At 44.4% G+C, this 20,222-nt stretch overlaps 2 protein-coding genes across 17 annotated transcripts in view; one reads left to right on the top strand and one right to left on the bottom strand.

Moving 5' to 3' along the window:
* The window catches only part of scrib (scribble planar cell polarity protein), a 107,517-nt gene extending 104,916 nt beyond the window's left edge, over positions 1 to 2,601 (top strand). For 12 of the 14 annotated variants that reach the window (XM_023972721.2, XM_023972709.2, XM_023972722.2 and 9 more), the window contains one exon: positions 393 to 2,601. In XM_023972721.2, the coding sequence (XP_023828489.1) occupies positions 393 to 505 (113 nt within the window). In that variant the 3' untranslated portion in view covers positions 506 to 2,601. The remainder of the gene's footprint in view (positions 1 to 392) is intronic. The other 2 variants (XM_023972715.2, XM_023972712.2) reach the window with 1 other exon arrangement.
* A 1,669-nt stretch (positions 2,602 to 4,270) lies between these two features.
* On the bottom strand, positions 4,271 to 17,954 carry kif9 (kinesin family member 9). Of its 3 annotated transcripts, none has more exons than XM_070435403.1 (21): positions 17,812 to 17,954; positions 17,591 to 17,696; positions 17,096 to 17,261; positions 16,765 to 16,871; positions 16,342 to 16,572; positions 15,750 to 15,833; positions 15,439 to 15,531; positions 15,120 to 15,267; positions 14,669 to 14,733; positions 14,480 to 14,557; positions 14,035 to 14,103; positions 13,758 to 13,862; positions 13,071 to 13,126; positions 12,752 to 12,842; positions 12,404 to 12,540; positions 12,122 to 12,271; positions 11,810 to 12,018; positions 5,613 to 5,792; positions 5,095 to 5,210; positions 4,761 to 4,865; positions 4,271 to 4,450 (listed from the first exon to the last, which is right to left on the bottom strand). In XM_070435403.1, the coding sequence occupies exons 2-21, from the start codon at positions 17,687 to 17,689 to the stop codon at positions 4,352 to 4,354; spliced, it is 2,388 nt and encodes a 795-aa protein (XP_070291504.1). In that variant the 5' UTR covers positions 17,690 to 17,696; positions 17,812 to 17,954; the 3' UTR covers positions 4,271 to 4,351. The 3 variants fall into 3 exon arrangements, with proteins under 3 accessions (XP_070291504.1, XP_023828089.1, XP_023828090.1); XM_023972321.2 differs by having other exon boundaries at positions 17,591 to 17,699; positions 17,816 to 17,954; XM_023972322.2 differs by lacking the exon at positions 13,758 to 13,862 and having other exon boundaries at positions 17,591 to 17,699; positions 17,816 to 17,954.
* Between the last annotated feature and the right edge of the window lie 2,268 nt (positions 17,955 to 20,222).

Below are 20,222 nucleotides of genomic sequence, written 5' to 3'. Positions count from 1 at the left end.
AAAATACTACACTTCTCCTTCAAGACATTGAGCGTCCAATTATTTCTAATACATTTTCCTTCATTCAACTTTTTTGCTATTTCTACTTCCAAATGGGACTGTTTGGTTTGCAGCTGCTGGTGTTGTTGGGATAAGGTTACTGTGTTTGTTCAGGACCAAGCCTCTCCTTTCCCCCCACTCAGCCCCCTGCCTATTAGGAACTGTATCGCTGGTGTTGCTGGGCAGACTAGCCACGCTTTCTCTCCCTCTCCTCTCTCTCAAAGCAGAGCTTGCTCTTACTGGCCACAGCTCTGGCATTGGGGGAAACTGTTGTCTGTATGATTCACTGAAAGGTGAACCTAGATTTAGTCTCCAGTGTGTTATGTTGATATTGGTTTCTCTGTGCCCGCCAGTGCCCGCTGAGGTGCCCACTGCCACCTCAACGCTGGAGGAGATGGCCCTCTACAGAAACAAGCGCAAGCTGAGGCAGGGCCGCCGCAGCCTGGAGACCGCCGTGCCCACATAACACCTCACACACACCTACCGCAGGAGACTCGGGTGTGATACACACACACAGAGGTGGCGCTGGGTCACTATACACTACACACACACACACACACACAAGTTTGGGAGATGCGTCCCATGTAACCACTGCAGAGACTATGATGCTGATAATCAACAAACACACATACCATGTCATGTCCTGCGTGCCAGTCTTGCCTTGACAGTCTGAGGATGAGTTGGCATGAACACAAGGCCCAACGTTCCCGATACCAGGGAGGAGGAGGGCCTGTGAGGCTAGCGTTACGTTTCAGTTTTCCTTTTTATTTGGGTTATTTTTCTTCAGTTTGCGTTTTAGAAGCTGAATTATATTAACAGGCGACTTATGTTTTTATTTTTGCGCCTCTGATTTTTTGCCGTTTTAAAAGAAAAATGTGTTCTGGAAGAGCAATGGGGGGGGGGAAATGAAATGTGTAGCTGTAATACTAACTTTTCAGATGCTATTTTGGAGGTTTTCAGTGAATAGATTGTGAAATGTCAGGGTTTTTAGCGGGCTTTAGGGAGGGGGAGTGTATATATTGTAGGAGGTGGGAACATACTGCTACCTTCACTGCCACGTGTGCAATGCATTTTAAACACTACGTACATATCTCGATTGCACTGCCGCACTGCTTAGAAAACATTTTAATCTTTTTAAATAATTTATTTTGCTTGTGTTTTATTACTCTAATCTAAACCCTCCCCTGTAATACATTGTTGTTAATCCCTGTACAACCAAACAATGGTGCGGTGCATAGCTTTTTATTTATCCCTAATGACATCAAAGCATATGATATCATATTCATATTATTCATAATAATCTTATGAGGCAACCGCCATTCTTTTTTTCACATTTTTTTTTTCATCCTCAACCTGCTTTTTTGGGGGGGACAATGAATACATTTGTTTTCACTTTGTTGCTGCACCGGTCTAAACCAGGTTCTGACTGATGAAACGTCCCTAATGTGGCATGGTACATGTACAGGCTGTCACATACTCTTGTAGGGAAACTGATCTCAGTACAGTTTGTGATATCAGTGGACCAGAGTAAAGGAGCTCCAACTGTCCTAGACCAGGTTTATGAGAGTTTGTCAGAATCCCATTCTAGAGAATGTAACTACACTGGAGAGACCAGCAGACATGCATATATTGACAGAAATCTGATGAGCCTCTAGTCCTAATTCAAAATGGCTGTCAATTTGTGAACATAAACTCAGTTTCAGCTTCATCTCCATTGACATTATACGGTACTTTCCCAGCCCTTTTTGGGAACATAATTTGTCAATGTGAATCTCACTCATATCTTTCATATCTGGATGGTATTCCAGATTTGGCAGGTGAAGGTAGCAGGTGTTTGCTTATTTTTGTATCTGTCTTTGGTTAATTTAAATCTGACGCCACTGAAAATCCTTTATCATTGTGTGAATAATGTACAAAATACTAAAAGGAAAGCAAAACTTAACGGTCGGAACTGAGCCAGTCTACTAAGCCACGACCAAGCAAGTGTCTGGACTGGGGAGCTCTCTCTCTCACTCTTGCTCTTGCTCGCTCTCTCTCTCTCGCTCTCTTTTTCTCTCGCTCTCTCTGCATGTATATTGGCTTTACTGTGAGAACCTGTAGAGGCAGAAAACATTTTGTTAATCCCTCTTGAAATCTCATTCGACCATCATTCTCAATCTGTCTTTCCTCTGCTTTACCTGCTGCTGTCAGTGGATGTTATCTGATTGCAGCATTGTTGGAGAAGTGCATTTTAATCATAGCTTTCAGTGTAGCTCTCCCTGACTGAAATTCAGTTAGGTTGATAACATTTGCAATTGGCTGATTTTCTTAGTAGGTAAAACTTTCCAGACAATGGGATTCACTACATTTTTAAGGCAGAACTGTTTGATCTTTTTTTGGTTACTCTCTTCTTGAATTCTCTTGGGGCTGTTGTTTTTCCAAATGGGTCAGAGGAGAAGGGCAGAAGTGCTGGGGTCAAGAGTTAGAGCTCATCCAAGACTGTAACTAGTGAATTTGTACAACCAAAGAAGTCTATTTTGTCGTTCAGGAACAATAAAATTTACTTTTCATTTAACAAGCTGATTCATTGCATTGTGTCTTTGTATTCTAGAATCTAGATTCATATGTTTGTAATCTGTCCAAACTGATGAGGAATCCGACACAATTTGCAGTGAACCTATTTCTCACGCAGTCAAGGGGCTCGTTTAAATCCATAGCGATTGACATTTAAAGGCAATGTTACCGCGTTCGCAGTCTGCATTCACGGTAAACGCTACATATGGTCGGCTCAATTGGAAATTACCTTTTCAGCCTGTGGTGCCTGGCTTTAACACATTTTTGCATTATGTTTTTGGTATTTGTCGATTTAATATTAGTGTTTTCCAAAAGTTTACATATGTCAACTTGATAAATGCATATTTTCTTTTGTTTTCATACTACCGTCACACTTGTGTTTTTAATCACTTAAATTGACGGACAATACTTGCAAATAATTGCAAATCTCACTACATTGAATCACGCATAATTGAGAACGTCAACCTTTTTTAATGCAGTAATTTAGGGCTTTATGTAAAGGCAATTTCCTATTGAGCTGACATCTGCAGCGTTTACCGTGAAAGCACTGCTAACATGGGAACATTTACCTTACATTCAATCACGCTGAATCTCCGCCAATACGGGATTGCATAGAGCCCTTGCTTTGAAGAGATAGCCTACTTGTCTTTAACTGCCATTTCTTGAAAGTCACTCTTCCCACACACCAACTTATTTTTCTCAGCTTCAGAAGCATCTTCATTCATCAAATTTGGTGTGGTTATCCTTAGATATATATTCTCCAGATACAAAGGGTATTGTCCACATTTCATTCTAGATAAGACCCCTCCCTCCCCCCAATAAAGCATTCATGCACTGACTGCTCTGTCCTGGAGCATCTTAACAAAAAAATATATTTAGGCTGACTTCAGTGTGCAGGATAAGCAAATATTAACATAATTAATAAGAGCACCTAATCTGCATGTTTTATACAAAAAAGCCATGTGTACGTTCAACTTGTAAAAGTTGATTGTGACATGATTGAGGAGAGAAAACCCTATTAGGGTGTGGTGCCTAGCTTTGAATGTCAACCGCGCTACAATGCAGATCACCTGTGGAAAGGGTTTAATCAAATATCTTGTCAGTATATCCATCATATGTCTCTCCGCCTTAACAATGGGAGTCGTTGTCCACAGCGCATACATTTTTTGTTGACCAAATTCGACACTCGTTCAAGAACTCCTTGCTTGGTAGGTGAAACAAAGACGCCACCTGCTGGAGGGAGAGATTTTCTGCAGAGCCTCTTTCTCTCTGTTTGAATCAAGCCCAAGGTTTCCTTATTTGATCTTGTTCTAAAGGCATCACAAATATAATTGGTTGAATGTTCAGAATCCAGGTGTGGGTGTCTTCTAATTAGCTAAATTAGTGGGTGGAGCCAAAACTGGGGGGGTCACTGAATTTGCAGGTGTATAACATGGGTTGTGATGCGGCAGGTTGCTAGTTCGATTGCCCAACTTTTTGTTTTTTGTTTCCTAACAACTGTTTAAGTTGAGTAAGCTAGAAAGCAACAGGTGAGACTAAACAGGAGAAAAGGCTGGACAAATGTCCTCTAATGGCACAGGGTGTAATATGATGGTAGCCATGCAGCAAGACCTTGGTTTGAATCCTGGTGTGTATTTTCTAAATTACTGCCATAGAAGTGATCAAATTAAAAACAATGTTAGGTTGCCAGTGTGTCTTTATTCAGGAAAAATCCAAAATCCGAGGCAATAATTATTGGTGAGAATCAAGCAGTTCTCCTTCAGATGACGGAGAGAATGGCAGGCAGTTTGGTTCTACCAGAGCCCCTTGGTGTATTCTTCTGGACTGGCGTCTGAGACATGGCCTTGCTGTAGTTCCTCTGCACAGATAGGAGAGACCAGAAGGCAAACAGAACACATACATTTACTCTCTGGATGCTTCCCAAATAGCACCATAGTTCCTTTATAGTGCACTGCTTTTGACCACGGCCCATCAGAGCAAAAGGAGTGCCATTTGGGATGAAGCCTCTGTTTGTGGGTGGGGTAACTAACAGGCTTCTAGTGTGTGAGAGACAACTGCTATAGTAGTATTGTATAGCCACACTGCTGTATTGGTCTGTGTGTGAACAAGTGACAATGTTACTCATTCATTACCCACAATGAGAGTGTGTTTGTGTGTGCGAGACTGACCCTCTGTACAGTCCTGTTCTGAGCATTGTAGAAGGAGATGGCACTGGGACTGTCTGCTAGCAGCTCATAGCGCAGACGCTCAAAGTGCTCCTGCTCATCCTCCTCCTGAGAACAAAACACCACACGATATTAAGATCGACATTGGAACCATGAAATATGAATGACTTCTCTCCTGTTAAAACCACAGTTATAACCATGTAATATGAATGACTTCTCTCCTGTTAAAACCACAGTTGTAACCATGAAATATGAATGACTTGTTAAAACCACAGTTATGTCCCAAATGGCACCCTATTCCCTATATAGTGCAATACTTTGGGCTGGTCAGACTCACCAGTGCCAATGCCTTGTACACAGGCACCAGTCCAGGCCTGATGGGTCCTCCAGATCTCAGCATGGCTTGCACCTCCTCAGGAAGCAGGAAGGACTCATTATACCAGCTCTCAAACTCTGACACACACAAGGGACAGGTTGTCAATGTGGGACCATCACCCTGTGGCTTTCTGAGAGGTACAGCCGGTCCCAAATCACTGCCAACCTCTTCCCTTTGGCCCCTTTTTTCCCTCTGCAGATCTGTAAGGCGGAAGCAATATATGGTGGAAACTCCACCACTGCACTGCTTAAACCTATCCAGGCCCAACAGATCTGCAAACATCTAGGGGTCAGGGGGCCAAGGAGGGAGGGGTAGGGAGCATTTTGGGACCGGCTGGTAGAGTCCTCCTGGTTCATGCTAACTTTATCTCTGTCTATTCATAATCAACCATGGAACAACTGTCTTCTCCCATGATACGACATGACAGTTGGTGTGAAGAACGGAAATAGTGGATGTGATGCCAGGGTTTGAATGCTAACCGGTCAGTAGGCGCGTCCTGCACTGGTCCACTAGGTGCTGGCAGTAGCTGACCTCTGCCTTGGTGCCGCGCAGCTCCTCGTACTGCTGCCGGTACTGAGTCTTCAACTCCCTCAGATGCAGGGCCAGAGACAGCTCTGCCTCATCCAGCACTGGGACCCCCTCCGCACTTACAAACTGACCTACGGGGAGACACACACACACAAGATACAAGTATAAATACAGCAATCAAATGAATGGACCTTTTTTCTGATTGGCATGTGTTTCTACTTTAATGCCAATGGTGTGTGAGCTTCCATAGTAAATTGTAGCCCCTCAAGCTAAGTAACATAATACAAAAATCCCCATCAAATGGTATGACCATCTTAAAACAATTCCATATGTTAACTTAGTAGATCCCCCCCCCTCCCCCCCCCCCCCTTAGTCATCTTTACCTTGGCTAAATGTTCACATCACACCACATTTTGGAGTGTATACCACCCGTTTTCCAGTCCATTCGCACATTTTTCCTGTGGCTGACAGGTGATAATGATAAATTATGTGTGTAATAGCCTACATTTTCTTGCCCTCTTTGTTTTAATTATAGGCTCATGATTTACTGGACTGTACCCGCTTACTTTCCAAAAGTACATGCCTATACTTTCCAAATGTATTTCCAAATACATTCTAATATTCAAGTACTTGTGTTTAAAAACATTTTTGTATACACACACACATGTGTGTGTGTGTGTGTATATATATAAACTCAGCAGAAAAATAAACGTCCCCTCACTGTCAACTGCGTTTATTTTCAGCAAACTTAACATGTGTAAATATTTGTATGAACATAAGATTCAACAACTGAGACATAAACTGAACAAGTTCCACAGACATGTGACTAACAGGAATTGAATAATGTGTCCCTGAACAAAGGGGGGGGTCAATATCAAAAGTAACAGTCAGTATCTGGTGTGGCCACCAGCTGCATTAAGTACTGCAGTGCATCTCCTCCTCATGGACTGCACCAGATTTGCCAGTTCTTGCTGTGAGATGATACCCCACTCTTCCACCAAGGCACCTGCAAGTTCCCAGATATTTCTGGGGGGAATGGCCAAAGCCCTCACCCTCCGATCCAACACGTCCCAGACGTGCTCAATGGGATTGAGATCCGGGCTCTTCGCTGGCCATGGCAGAACACTGACATTCCTGTCTTGCAGGAAATCACGCACAAAACAAGCAGTATGGCTGGTGGCATTGTCATGCTGGAGGGTCATATCAGGATGAGCCTGCAGGAAAGGTACTATATGAGGGAGGAGGATGTCTTCCCTGTAACGCACAGCGTTGAGATTGCCTGCAATGACAACAAGCTCAGTCCGATGATGCTGTGATACACCGCCCCAGACCATGACGGACCCTCCACCTCTAAATCGATCCCGCTCCAGAGTACAGGCCTCCGTGTAACGCTCATTCCTTCAACGATAAACGCCAATCCGACCATCACCCCTGGTGAGACAAAACCGCGACTAATCAGTGAAGAGCACTTTTTGCCAGTCCTGTCTGGTCCAGCGACGGTGGGTTTGTGCCCATAGGCGACGTTGTTGCCGGTGATGTCTGGTGAGGACCTGCCTTACAACAGATTTACAAGCCCTCAGTCCAGCCTCTCTCAGCCTATTGTGGACATTCTGAGCACTGATGGGGGGATTGTGCGTTGCTGGTGCAACTTGGACAGTTGTTGTTGCCATCCTGTACCTGTCCCGGAGGTGTGATGTTCGGATGTACCGATCCTGTGCAGGTGTTGTTACACGTGGTCTGCCACTGCGAGGATGATCAGCTGTTCGTCCTGTCTCCCTGTAGCGCTGTCTTAGGCGTRTCACAGTACGGACATTGCAATTTATTGCCCTGGCCACATCTGCAGTCCTCATGCCTCCTTGCAGCATGCCTAAGGCATGTTCACGCAGATGAGCAGGGACCCTGGGCATCTTTCCTTTGGTTGAATGGTTGAGGTCTTGATTGGGTTGACGGACAGGCAGATCTTCCAGGATGGAGTTGTCTGCTGGAGAGCGCTGGTTGTGTAGTGCTTCAAAGTGGTCAGCCCACATCAACAAAATCTGGTTTTGGTCCTTCGAGTCAGACCATCGGCTGTTTTCAGGGGGGGTGATTGAGCAACTTCTAGGGCCTTTGATAGATTTAGCTGTGCTGTAGAAATTGTGCATGTCGTTTTTGTCGGCATCAATTTGGATTTCCTGTGCCTTATTCGTCCACCATTCGTTCTGCAAAGCAAGCAAGGTTGTTTGTACTTTCTTGCGTGATGCTCACCATTGCTGGTGGAGGGTAGCAGATGTGGGGCTGTTGAGAGTAGCCCTGTGCGCATTGTGCATATTGTTCAGTAAGGTTGTGTCCGAGTTCTCATCGAACCAGTCCTGATGTTTCTTACCTCTGTAGCCAATGGAGTGGGCCGCTGTCTGATATAGCACTGAGCTGATAGATGCCCACTTCTGGTCAATGGGGTCCTCTGAGCTCAGAAGAGGCTCAATCTCTCTCAGCCTTTCAGCGAGAGAGTGACGGAACTAATCTCTTACTGGACTTCTGCAGGAGTTGGGGAGGGTATACTCACCTGCAGTGTAGCCAGTGTCATACGGTGATCTGTCCAGCATTCTGCGCTCCTCATCGCACAAGTCAGCAGGACGTCATTGGTGTCAGAACATCTCACTATGACAAAGTCGATCAGGTGCCAGTGTTTGAAAGGGGGTGCATCCATTATGTTTTGTATTTGTTCTTCTGGAACAAGGTGTTAGTGATGATGAGATCATGCTTGGCACAGAGTTAGCAGTCTCATGCCATTTTCATTGACCTGGCCAACACCATGCCTACCCAGCACTCCGCTCCATATCCTGTTGTTCTGTCCCATTCCCACCCTAGCGTTGAAGGCACCCAGCAGAAAGTTCTGGTCATTCCTGGGGATGTGGTGAAGTGCCTCAACTAGTGACTGGTAGAAGCAGTCCTTTGCCTCATTTTCAGATGGTAACGTTGATGTGTATGCACTGAGAAGAGTGGCATAGTGAATCTTGCCTAGAGGGATACTTGCTGTCCCCAGTCCGCCTGGCCTTGCTGCTATTCCAGTTTCAACTGTTCTGCCTGTGGTTACCTGTCCCAGACCTGCTGTTTTCAACTCTTAATGATCGGCTATGAAAAGCCAACTGAGATTTATTCCTGATTATTATTTGACCATGCTTGTCATTTATGAACATTTTGAAAATCTTGGCTCTCTCTAATTTTCTCCTTCTCTCTTTCTTTCTCTCGGAGGACCTGGGCCCTAGGACAATGCGTCGGGACTGCCGCCCGTGGTGACTCCTTGCTGTCCCCAGTCCGCCTGGCCTTGCTGCTATTCCAGTTTCAGCTGTTCTGCCTGCGGTTATGGAACCGCCACCTGTCCCAGACCTGTTGTTTTTCAACTCTTGATGATCGGATATGAAAAGCCAACTGAAAATTATTCATGATTATTATTTGACCATGCTTGTCACTTATGAACATTTTTGAACATCTTGGCATAGTTCTGTTATAATCTCCACCCGGCACAGCCAGAAGAGGACTGGCCACCCCTCATAGCCTGGTTCCTCTCTAGGTTTCTTCCTAGGTTTTGGCCTTTCTAGGGAGTTTTTCCTAGCCACCGTGCTTCTACACCTGCATTACTAGCTGTTTGGGGTTTTAGGCTGGGTGTCTGTACAGCACTTCGAGATATTAGCTGATGTACGAAGGGCTATATAAAATAAAATTGATTGATTGATTGATTGATTGATTGGATACGGAGAGACATGAGTCTTTCACTTATGCCGACAGGTGTTTCGGTGAAGTTGGGTAAGAGGCTGTTCTTAATGGCCAGTCCCACACCGTGCTGATGTTGTTCACCCAGAGGGTAACCTTTCCAGAAGGTGTAGCCTTCTCCATCCCCTTTCAGGGAACCTTCATCCAGGAACCTGGTCTCACTCAGGGCAGCAATGTCAATGTTGTAGCGCCTTAGTTCTGCGGCAATCAAGAGCTGTTCTCCGATGGGGTCTATCGTTATCGTTGTCAGTGTCCAAAAGAGTTCTAATGTGCCATGTTGCCAGTTTCAGGGGAATTATTTTATTTTGCATTTTTCGACCGCTGAGTGGAACTCCCGATAGGTGCAGTAGCCTATCCAGGAAGGAGTGAGTGGGCAATTTTTAGGCCACCTTTTATAGGCCTCTCCCCAGCTGGGGTGAGCAGTGTGGCTCCTAAATAGGCTGCTCAGTCACACAGGGCTCTGCCGAGAGCAGCTGCCACTCAAGTCCCAACTGCTGGAGATCATAATAGCTCTGTCCCGCTGACATGCAGGGGTCTGATTAAGGGCTCTCTGTGCATTCACTCCTGCCCCCATCACCAGACACCCCAATGCCGCCAGGCTTTAGTAATTGAAGTATCCTAAATAGTATTTGAACCTACAGTACCAGTCAAAAGTTTGGACCCACCTACTCATTCAAGGGTTTTTCTTTATTTTTTACTATTTTCTACATTGTAGAATAATAGTGAAGACATCAAAACTCCCGAGTTTCACGGCGGTCTAAGGCACTGCATCTCAGTGCTAGAGGTGTCACTACAGACACCCTGGTTTGAATCCAGGCTGCATCACAACCGGCCATGATTGGGAGTCCCATAGGGCGGCGCACAATTATCCCAGCGTTGTCTGGGTTTGGCCGGTGTAGGCATCACTGTAAATAAGAATTTGTTCTTAACTGACTTGCCTAATTAAATAAATAAATATTAAATTAAAACTATGAAATAACACATATGGAATCATGTAGTAATCAAAAGTGTTAAACAAATCAAAGTATTTTTTATATTATTTAAAGTAACCCCCCTTTATCTTGATTACAGCTTTCACACTCTTTGCATTCTCTCAACCAGCTTCGTGAGGAATGCTTTTCCAAAAGTCTTGAAGGAGTTGCCAAATATGCTGAGCACTTGTTGGCTGCTTTTCCTTCACTCTGAGGTGTGTCTGTTATTTATTTGGGCTGCAATCAGAGGTGCAGTTAACTCTAATGAACTTATCCTCTGCAGCAGAGGTAATTTTGGGTCTTCATTTCCTGTGGCGGTCCTCATGAGAGCCAGTTTCATCATAGCGCTTGATGGTTTTTGCAACTGCACTAGAAGAAACTTTAAAAGTTCTTGACATTTTCCGGATTGACTGACCTTCATGTCTTAAATGAATGATGGACTGTCATTTCTCTTTTCTAATTTTAGCTGCCATCAAGGCAAAGGGTGGATTTGGAAAAATCTCCAATATAAAATATATTTTCATTTGTTTCACCCTTTTTTGGTTACTACATGATTCCATATGTGTTCTTTTATAGTTTTGATGTCTTCACTATTATTCTACAATGTAGAAAATAGTAAAAATTAAGAAAAACCCTTGAATGAGTAGGTGTGTCCAAACTTTTGACTGGTACTGTAGGTCTGACACACAACCACACACACACAGTGTTACGGATACAAGTYTTCTGTGTGTATCCTGTGTGTGTTTCTTTTCTCTCCTTCTCCCCTACTCACAGGTGACAATAATCATTCCCCAATCAGTCATCAATCAGTCGCCTAATCGGAAGACACCTGCTCCTTTTCCCTTACCCAATCACAGTCCCTTTCCCTTGGTTTAAAACCCCTGTCAGTTGTTTTCTCCCCAGCTCAATCTCTTTGTAACATGCCTTCTGTCTGTAGATCGCGTGTGTGGTTTGCATCTACATGTCACTTTGTCCCCACCTGTGAGTATTGTTTTGGTTATGGTGTTTGAGTGTTTGTTTGATGGTGGGAAAAGGGGGTAACCAGACAAGTCGCCCTTGGGCTACACTACCCGTAGTTAAACATTGTTAAAAACACTAGTTAGAACTGGGCGGACCACCCCCTGTATTTTTGGTTAGTTAGTTAGCTGTTTGTGAAGTAGGCTAGTCTAGCTTAGGGGTGTTTTTGAATTATTATTCTTTCATTCCTTGGGTCCCGCTCAGCCCCTTTTCCTGCTTCCCCCCATTTACCGTGTGTTTATAAATAAACATTTAGTGTTTGACGGTAATTAAGTTGTCTGTGTTATTTGTTCTCACTGTTACGTTTTCACTACTATAATTTGCATGAGTTGTGTTACGGGTCCCATTACCATCCCCCCTAGACTGTCGGGCCAAAGGGATTCGTAACACACAGTCTTGAGCTCCCATACCCTGGCTCTGTCTCTTGTCTCTCCACTGGTGCAAGGCGGTGCTTGTGCTGTCAATCTCTCTCTTGGCCGTGTTCACGCCCTCCGTCAGCTCCCGGAGGCGGGCGCGGCGCTCCAGCAGCACCACCTTGTTCTCCTTCAGGATGCGGTTGATCTCGCTGCCCCGCTCTGCCTTGAAGTCCTCAAAGGCCTCTGCCTTAGGGGGAGGAGAGCTGGAGGGGGGAAACACTAGATCAGACATGTTGTCCCTGTTCATAGAATAACACGTAATATACAGGACAGATGTTGTATAAAGGGACATAGGTGTGTGTATACTCAGTCCTAAGGGGTTCCGGTGGTCCTTGAGGCTCCTGGCTCTGGGGGTCATGTTCGCGACCCTCACGGTCTCTCTGGACTGGGTTCACAGATTCCACTTGCTTCCCTGGACCAGGACTCCTTCCTTCCACAGCCTCCTTTCTCCCCTGGCTGGACAGTCACATTTGGGGGGATTCATTAAAAGATGGTCTTGACATTGGCTTTCAATGAGAAGGGAAGGATTTGACAGTGATGTTACTCAGGCAGCATGAATGGACTGTACTCAGGAGTCAGGACACTGACCTTGCTAGCTCTTTGGTCTTAATGGCTTTGGTCCTGCCTGGAGACAGGAGCCGAATGTGCCTCTCTGATGGAACTGCCAGCCCCACCCCAAACCCATGGCCCTCCACCACGCCCACTGTGCCTTGGGAGCCCCGTGACTATGACACAAAGTAACAACAGCATTCGTTTAAAAACTGTATGAACATCTTGAGCCTTTTGGCTAAGTCAACGTTACGAAAAATGAGAACTGGTTTGCAATTGACCCTCCTGCTTAAACAATATAAAACTAATTCCCCACTGACATATGCAAGAGGTTTGAAGCAGCACCATCTTGGTGGCCACTGGTCCAAGCATCAGGCAGAGACTGACCTTGGCTGCAGTGGAGCCAGCTGTACTCTGGGATTTCTCCACCAACGTATAGTTCTGACACAGCTGGGCCTTCACCTTCTGCTCCTGCTGCCTGTTCAATACACAACACTTAACACATATGCCAAACTGACCTCAACACCCATAACATAAACTGATCCTATCATTGGTTGCCTGGTGAGRGTTACTCACACTGCAGGTAGAACTTTTCCTGTAGGCAAAGATCTAGTATTAGCTTATTCTCCCCAATCCTGACCTTAACCATGAGAGGGAAATGTGTCAAATTGTCCTTAGATAAGCATCTAGGGACTCAGTTACTCACTGCATGGCCTGCTTGAACTGGGAAAATACTTCCTGGATCTGCCTGATGCTCACAATCTGTGGAGAGAAGTCAGACATGGGGGAGATAAAACAGTATGAAAATCAGCCATGCTAGAAGAAGTTAGCTCCATGACACGGATCCATCGACAATCCCTCCACCACAGCCTTTCTGAACTGCCTCAGTGCCCTAGCAACAGTAGAAGACCATTGTCTAAGTCTAGACATGCCACTGCCAGAACCCTACATTTGTTTTGTTTTTGTTTTTAAAGCGTCAGATTCTCTTTGAAATGAAAAGCGCTATATAAAATAAATATATTATGTAAAAATAATGGTTTATTTGAAGTTGAAGGATACAGTTTTAGTCATGACCAGAGGGATGCTATTTTAGTTATTACACTGTGCCTTATAACCATATGTGGCGTGATAATCTCCGCCATGTGACCTACGTGACCCACTTGTTGTGTGTATGTACTGACATGTATGTGTAAGTGATAGGTGCACACACACTCACACACTACATGTTCATGTTTTTAAATGTATGTAAATTGTAAATATTTTGTCTGCTATGTATTTGTCGTTATGTGTCGGACCCCAGTAAGACTAGCTGTCGCTAATGGGGATCCTAATAAATCATATGAAAAATCCATCTCTCTACTCGGAGAGAATGTTAGTCTCAGGGGGTTCTCACATTGATCTCGTCCAGGCTGCCCTCCAGATACCTCCGCACCTGACTCTGGATCTCTGCAACCTGGGTGTCTGACAGCGTGTCGTAGGATATGCCCATGCGGTTAGCCTGCACACCAGCACACAATCACATACCCTGGTCTTATTCTCTAATAAAACCATAGCCTGGGTCTAAGACCTGTTTGTGTTGTCTCGCCAAACAAATCTGGCACTCAGGCTAAACCAAGCAATACTTAATACTTCAACATTGAACTCTTCTTTTCTTCCTTGAGGTTACTCACCAGTGTGTTGTGAATGCTGAGCTCCTGTTTCAGCAGCTGGATCTCCTTCTCCAGCTTCCTGACCTGGAGCTACACAAAACGACACACATCCAATCAGATCTGGAGCTGCACAAAACAACACACACATCCAATCAGATACCATTCAACCCTGGCTAATCACTGCACATGTCTTGCGCCCATAACAATACAGTTATCAATACAATACCAGTACTTCAGTTTCTACAATGCTGTTCATCTGTAGGCAGTGTTATCGTCAATGTATAACCTTTACAAAAACAATCCTACAGGATTCCTTCGAGGTACAAATTACCTTCGAAACAGGTTTTTGAAAGGTATATAATCAATGGACAATCAACAATCAATATGATATAGAGTTATAGTAATTAATCCGCTGTCATAATCCAAATGTGTTCTGGTGTGTGAAGTTGAGGTATAATAATCTCACCACAGGGTCGGTGTGTTCGTTGACAACAGGGTCCATCTGCACACACTTCATCCTGCTGGCGAAGCGCAGTGTGGACAGCTACAGTAGAGACAGAGCAGATCACACATCACAGGTCTCCACTTTACTCTAGGAAAGGACACTAAACTAGGACTACAGGAAGAAGCCGTTCTCACACAGCTCCGTACTTACTGTCTCTTCTATCTGAGAAGCCTCTCCATAGATGTTGGCCACCAGCACTGTGTTGCAGTTCCCACCTATAGAGAGGAGAGCGGATTATATTGATTTTATGACTACCACTCCCAGACAGCCCTAGAAATTGCTCTTGCTAGAAGCTGTCTGTGTTTCTTTTTGACCATTTTGATTGAAAACAAATCACAGTAAGGTACTTAATTGTTACCCAGAAATGATATGATATTAAGATACAAACAGCTGCACTGGGCCTTTAAATCACTTGGACTACAAATTGATAACTTGAACATTGCTCTCGTCTCTGTATTGATTTGGCTTTGGTGGATGTGGTACCAATGTCCTCAGGCAACACTCAAAAACTATTGAACCCTTTGACAGAGACAGTATTTCCTTGTGGTACTGATCTCCTAACRCCCCCCCCCCCCCCCCAGTCTCTGTGGGTTTGGCTCACCTAATGAGTCCTTGAGGGCGTGGGTGAGTTTGGTCTGTCTGAAGGGGACGTGGTCCCTGCGTCGGTCCGCCAGGGCCAGGATGGCCTGCTCCAGGAACGACAGGGACTTGTTGATGTACATGGCCTCCTTCAGCACCTGGCCCTCAGACTGGTCCCAGAGAGGAGAACACCGTTGGACATGGGGGTTAGCGCTAAGAACTGGCAGGAACTGGGGGATTTTGTCATGAAAACTTGAAATCCACTCATTGCAATAAATACATAAACTGTCAAAATAACACTATGAGAAAAAAGTCAGGTATGGCGCCACTTTGAAACTCACTCCGGTTTTGCCCAGCCTTTCTGACCCGGCTAAGTCCACCAGATTCAGCTTGGAAGTGACATACTTTGCATCGGACAGAGTACGGGAGCGAGACTGTAAAACACAAATTGATAACATGAATTGACACATTACAGAACTATAGAATGGCTGCCACACTGTACACACTGCAACATACAAGACAACATTATAAAATGCATTAATAAGGCTGGAGAAAATGCAGTGAAGCAGTGAGTTGTGTCTACGCCATCCTTACCTCAATGTGGACAGTGAGAATGCAGTGAAGCAGTGAGTTGTGTCTAAGCCATCCTTACCTCAATGTGGACAGTGAGAATGCAGTGAGATCTGGAGGAGTTCTTGTTCAGGGCATGAGCTCCGATGATGCGATTCATCTCTCCCTGAATGTAGAGCAAAGACCACCCCTCGTCACACAAATATCCATCACCTGTCCAGATGTACAACACTTCAGATGCACAACATACAGGTATATATATATTTTTTTTACCCAGTTTTCTCCCCAATTTAGGGGTATCCAATTGGTAGTTACAGTCTTGTCTCATCGCTGCAACTCCCGTACGGACTCGGGAGAGGCGAAGGTCGAGAGCCGTGCGTCCTCCGAAACACAACCCAACCAAGCCGCACTGCTTCTTGGCACAATGCCCACTTAACCCGGAAGCCAGCCTCACCAATGTGTCAGAGGAAACACTGTGCACCTGGCAACTGTCTCAGCGTGCACTGCGCCTTGCCCGCCACAGGAGTCGCTAGTGCACTATGGGACAAGGACATCACTGCCCCATGGGTCTCTGCAAAAACCCAGAATCTGTAGTGGCACAGCTAGCACTGCGATACAGTGCCTTAGACCACTGCGCCACTCGGGAGGCTTACATACAGGTATTTAGCACTCACCTCAAAGAGAAGGTTAAGGGCCGCCTCCTCGCTGTGGACGGGGTGCAGGGACAGCCCCCTGACTGATACCCCTCCCCCTGCCTCCTCCACCACCGCCATGCCCCCTGGCCCTACCCCTGGGCAACCCCGTACAGACGCCAGCAGATCCACCAGAGTCTCATTGTAAATCTCCAGGAAGGACAAGTGGACACTGAAGGCGTGGTCCGAACGCTGCTCCACCTCATGGAACACCTGATCAGAGAGACCAGGGTGAGAAGAACAGAAAATGTGTGTGGAGACTGAAAAGCCATTCACTTTGGTCCATTAGACTAGGGCAGGGAAAACAACTGGTAGCCAATGTAATCCAGGGTTGAATGACTTCAAGTGCGCCACGTGGCGTAAATTATCGGTAAGTGTCGGGTGACATAAGTTGTCCTGGTCTACCTCCTGTAGGGCCCGAGGAATGATCCCTCTCTGTTTGTAACTCTCTGTGGCTCCAGTCATGGTGTACGTCTTTCCTGCCCCCGTCTGGCCAAAACACATCACAGTGCCTAAGAGTAAAACAAGCAAGATTTTTGGGGGGGGGAAAGGTTTCACCTCAGTTCTGCCATGCAGCCAGAAAAACGAACTACCTAGCCTGTATACCCACCTGACTGTTTCTGCATTCAACATTCGCTACATTCTTGCATTGCCATTGGCTTTGAGCAGAATCAGACTGGTATACAATCAAATTATGACCATGGTAGTGTAAAACATGGGGACAGAGTTAGCCTACCGTTGTACCCCTCCAGGGCTCCCAGCACCACCCCTCGCACAACGCGGCCATATACCTCCTCCTGGGACACATCATGCAGCACCCCATCCAGACGGAACGACCAGGAGCTCAGCTGGTTGTTCACCACTCCCTTCCTGGAGTCCTTCCTCTGGTGGACACTCACTGTCTGAGAGATCATCACACAGATAGCCATGTTGAAGCAATTATAAGAATCTGCTCATCAACTCCTTCAACAAACTAACCTGTTTAGGGTTAATAATGTGGTTTGAGATTAATATGATATCATGTCTCATTCATGCATATTAAAGGCTGTGTTATTTTAAATGAATGACAGAATCTGTCATTTCAACAACCTATAACCTAAAACCTTGCCACATTGTTTAGTAAGATTCGTTAAGTTACTCACCACTCTCAAATTCAGAGTTAAAAATGTCACGTTTACATAATGCAAATGAGATTGGAGGGGAAACTGCAGCATTACACTGTAAAACATACCTGTCCGTCTGGTAGGTATTCAATGAGCTCTTGAGCAAAATTAGCAGTCGGTCGGCTTCGAATTAACACCCTCACTTCACTGCCGGGGTGGGCAATCATCCTGCCACTTCTAGAACGACAACAGGTCCGAAGCAAAAGTCATGCATGTTGTGGGCCACCTAGCTAAGTTAGCTAACTACTGTTAGATACCAACTTAAGAACTTAGGCAAAAACATATCTACTTACCCGTATTTTTTGCTAATTTGTAAACATCAAACGTGTTTTTCTAGCTAGTAAATAAATCAGCACAAGTGGCTTTTGTAGCCGAAATCAAAATGTTCCCATATGTTGACATCTATTGTCATGGAAACAGTGGGCGTGTTTGTGGGATCCTGCATGGGATACACCGAAATGGAATGAGTAAAAAAGTCCAGGCCTGGATGTCAAAATATTAAACGCATCAATTCAAGTTTTACAATTCTAGATTCAAATCAATTTCATTCCAAGGATGTTTTTTTTTCTTCAATTCCAATTCAGACTGTCGAAATTCCAATTCCATTCCAAAAAGTATGGTTTTTCCAATTAAATTCTAATTCCATTCCAAGGTTGGTTCTTTTTCAATTCCAATTCCAATTCAATTCCAAGTAAATTCTCCACTTCATCCTTAAATTCCAGAATTGAATTGGAATTTCAAATTAAATTGGAATTGACCCCAACCCTGGAATCCAGTCTATTTCTGCCATTGCATGTACAGTGGCAAGAAAAAGCATGTGAACCATTTGGAATTACCTGGGTTTCTGCATAAATTTGACTTAGATGAAGATCAGATCAAATTTTAAGTCACAACAATAGACAAACTCAATGTGCTTAAACTAATGACACACAAATGATTGTATTTTTTCTTGTCTATATTGAATACGACATTCCACAGTGTAGGTTGGAAAAAGTATGCGAACCCCTAGGCTAATGACTTCTCCAAAAGCTAATTAGAGTCAGGAGTCAACTAACCTGGAGTCAAATCAATGAGACGAGATTGGAGAATTTGATTAGAGCTGCCCTGCCCCATAAAAAACAATCACATAATTTGAGTTTGTTATTCACAAGAAGTATTGCCTGATGTGAACCATGCTTCGAACAAAAGAGATCTCAGAAGACCTAAGATTAAGAATGGTTGCCTTTCATAAAGCTGGAAAGGGTTACAAAAGTATCTCTAAAAGTCAGTCCACGGTAAGACAAATTGTCTATAAATTGAGAAATTTCAGCACTGTTGCTATTCTCCCTAGGAGTGACATTGGAAGGACTGCAAGAACACAGCACAGAATGCTCAATAAGGTTAACCCAGCATACTTCCACAATCAAGGGGAGAGACCTGGGCCATGACCAAATTATTGTACTCACGGTATTGAATATATTCATATTTGTTGCTTACTGCATACTATTTAGTCTGTTCTAAATAGTATAAAGTATCGTGAGTACATTTAGTAAGCAGTATGCTGGAAAGATTTGACACCGCCCTGATAACCTGTATAGCTCCACTCCACAATGGCACGATCTAGTGGGAAAGACTGACAATTGTGTATGTGTGCAGTGCAGGTACTGCCTTTAGATTCATATTCATGAATGTTTACACAGTGCGATTGTATCTAATATAAAAATGGGTATAATATATGATGTATATAACACATCGGGCGACATTGTCGTGATGTAAAAGAGCACAGATCAGTGAAAAAATACCGTAAACCTCATAATCTGGCAGTGTGATTTCATTAGGACATGTTTTTCTACAATGTGTGTAATAAGGAGGTGAATATTTATGCATTGCTCACTTTACTAAACTCTCGTTAGTCCGCGATATGATGTAGCTGCATAAAGATAAACCGCGTAGTGGGTCAATTTCTGCAACAACCAAGAGTTGTTTTAGTCCCGTGGCTACCACGTTTTAAGAGTTACTCGAACCCGTGTGCAAATACTGTGTGAGAGTGAATTCTTGGATCTTGTTCATCGTAATATCTGCGGTGCTGTGTGTGCAACGTCATTTCGTTAACTATACCTTTAAATAATATTGTTGAAGACAGGTTTCTGATTAAATCTTGCTGCCATATTAGAGGTTAACTGTGCTATTGTGCACTACGAAAATGTTTCCCATCATATATAATATCCCTACATCTTTATTTACTGGCGTTGAAAAGTATTATTGTCAACTCAATAAAACTATTGTAACAACCCTGGGTTTATAAGCGCGGAAATCGAATCTACCGCACAAGAATGCTTTTGCGGCACAGTTTATAGCGCGCCGGACCTCGGGCTTGAAGGTCGAGGGTTCGAGACCTGCTCCCTGCTGTTTCATTACACTATATTGAATATATACGGTGGGGTCTGGAATTGACACATTTTAATAAAGATGAGCAAAAATGACTGTCAAATAAATAATTCCAAATACTTAAGAGTTATTTTCTGCTCATACATTCTCATTTTGACGCCAAACCCACCACCGGTGTCTGTGGCTTAAGAGCTCTATTTGGCATGTCATTTTACCAAAGCACTGGTTCCAATCCAAGTGTCAATGCAAACGGCATTTGTTGGATGACATAAAAATAAAGCTCTTTGGTCACGCACAACAGTGATGGGTTTTGTGTCGAAATGAGACTGACTG

The sequence above is a fragment of the Salvelinus sp. IW2-2015 genome, linkage group LG27, assembly GCF_002910315.2.
Source record: "Salvelinus sp. IW2-2015 linkage group LG27, ASM291031v2, whole genome shotgun sequence".
Lineage (NCBI taxonomy): Eukaryota > Metazoa > Chordata > Actinopteri > Salmoniformes > Salmonidae > Salvelinus > Salvelinus sp. IW2-2015.
This window is presented reverse-complemented; position numbering and strand designations above follow the sequence as displayed.

Coding starts and splice junctions, on each gene's coding strand:
- kif9 (XM_070435403.1), bottom strand. CDS start 17,689: ATGATTGCCCACCCCGGCAGTGAAGTGAGGGTGTTAATTCGAAGCCGA. Junction 12,272..12,403: donor AAGACCAAAGAGCTAGCAAG/GTCAGTGTCCTG, acceptor GTGACTGTCCAG/CCAGGGGAGAAAGGAGGCTG. Junction 12,019..12,121: donor CCGGAACCCCTTAGGACTGA/GTATACACACAC, acceptor TCCCCCCTCCAG/CTCTCCTCCCCCTAAGGCAG.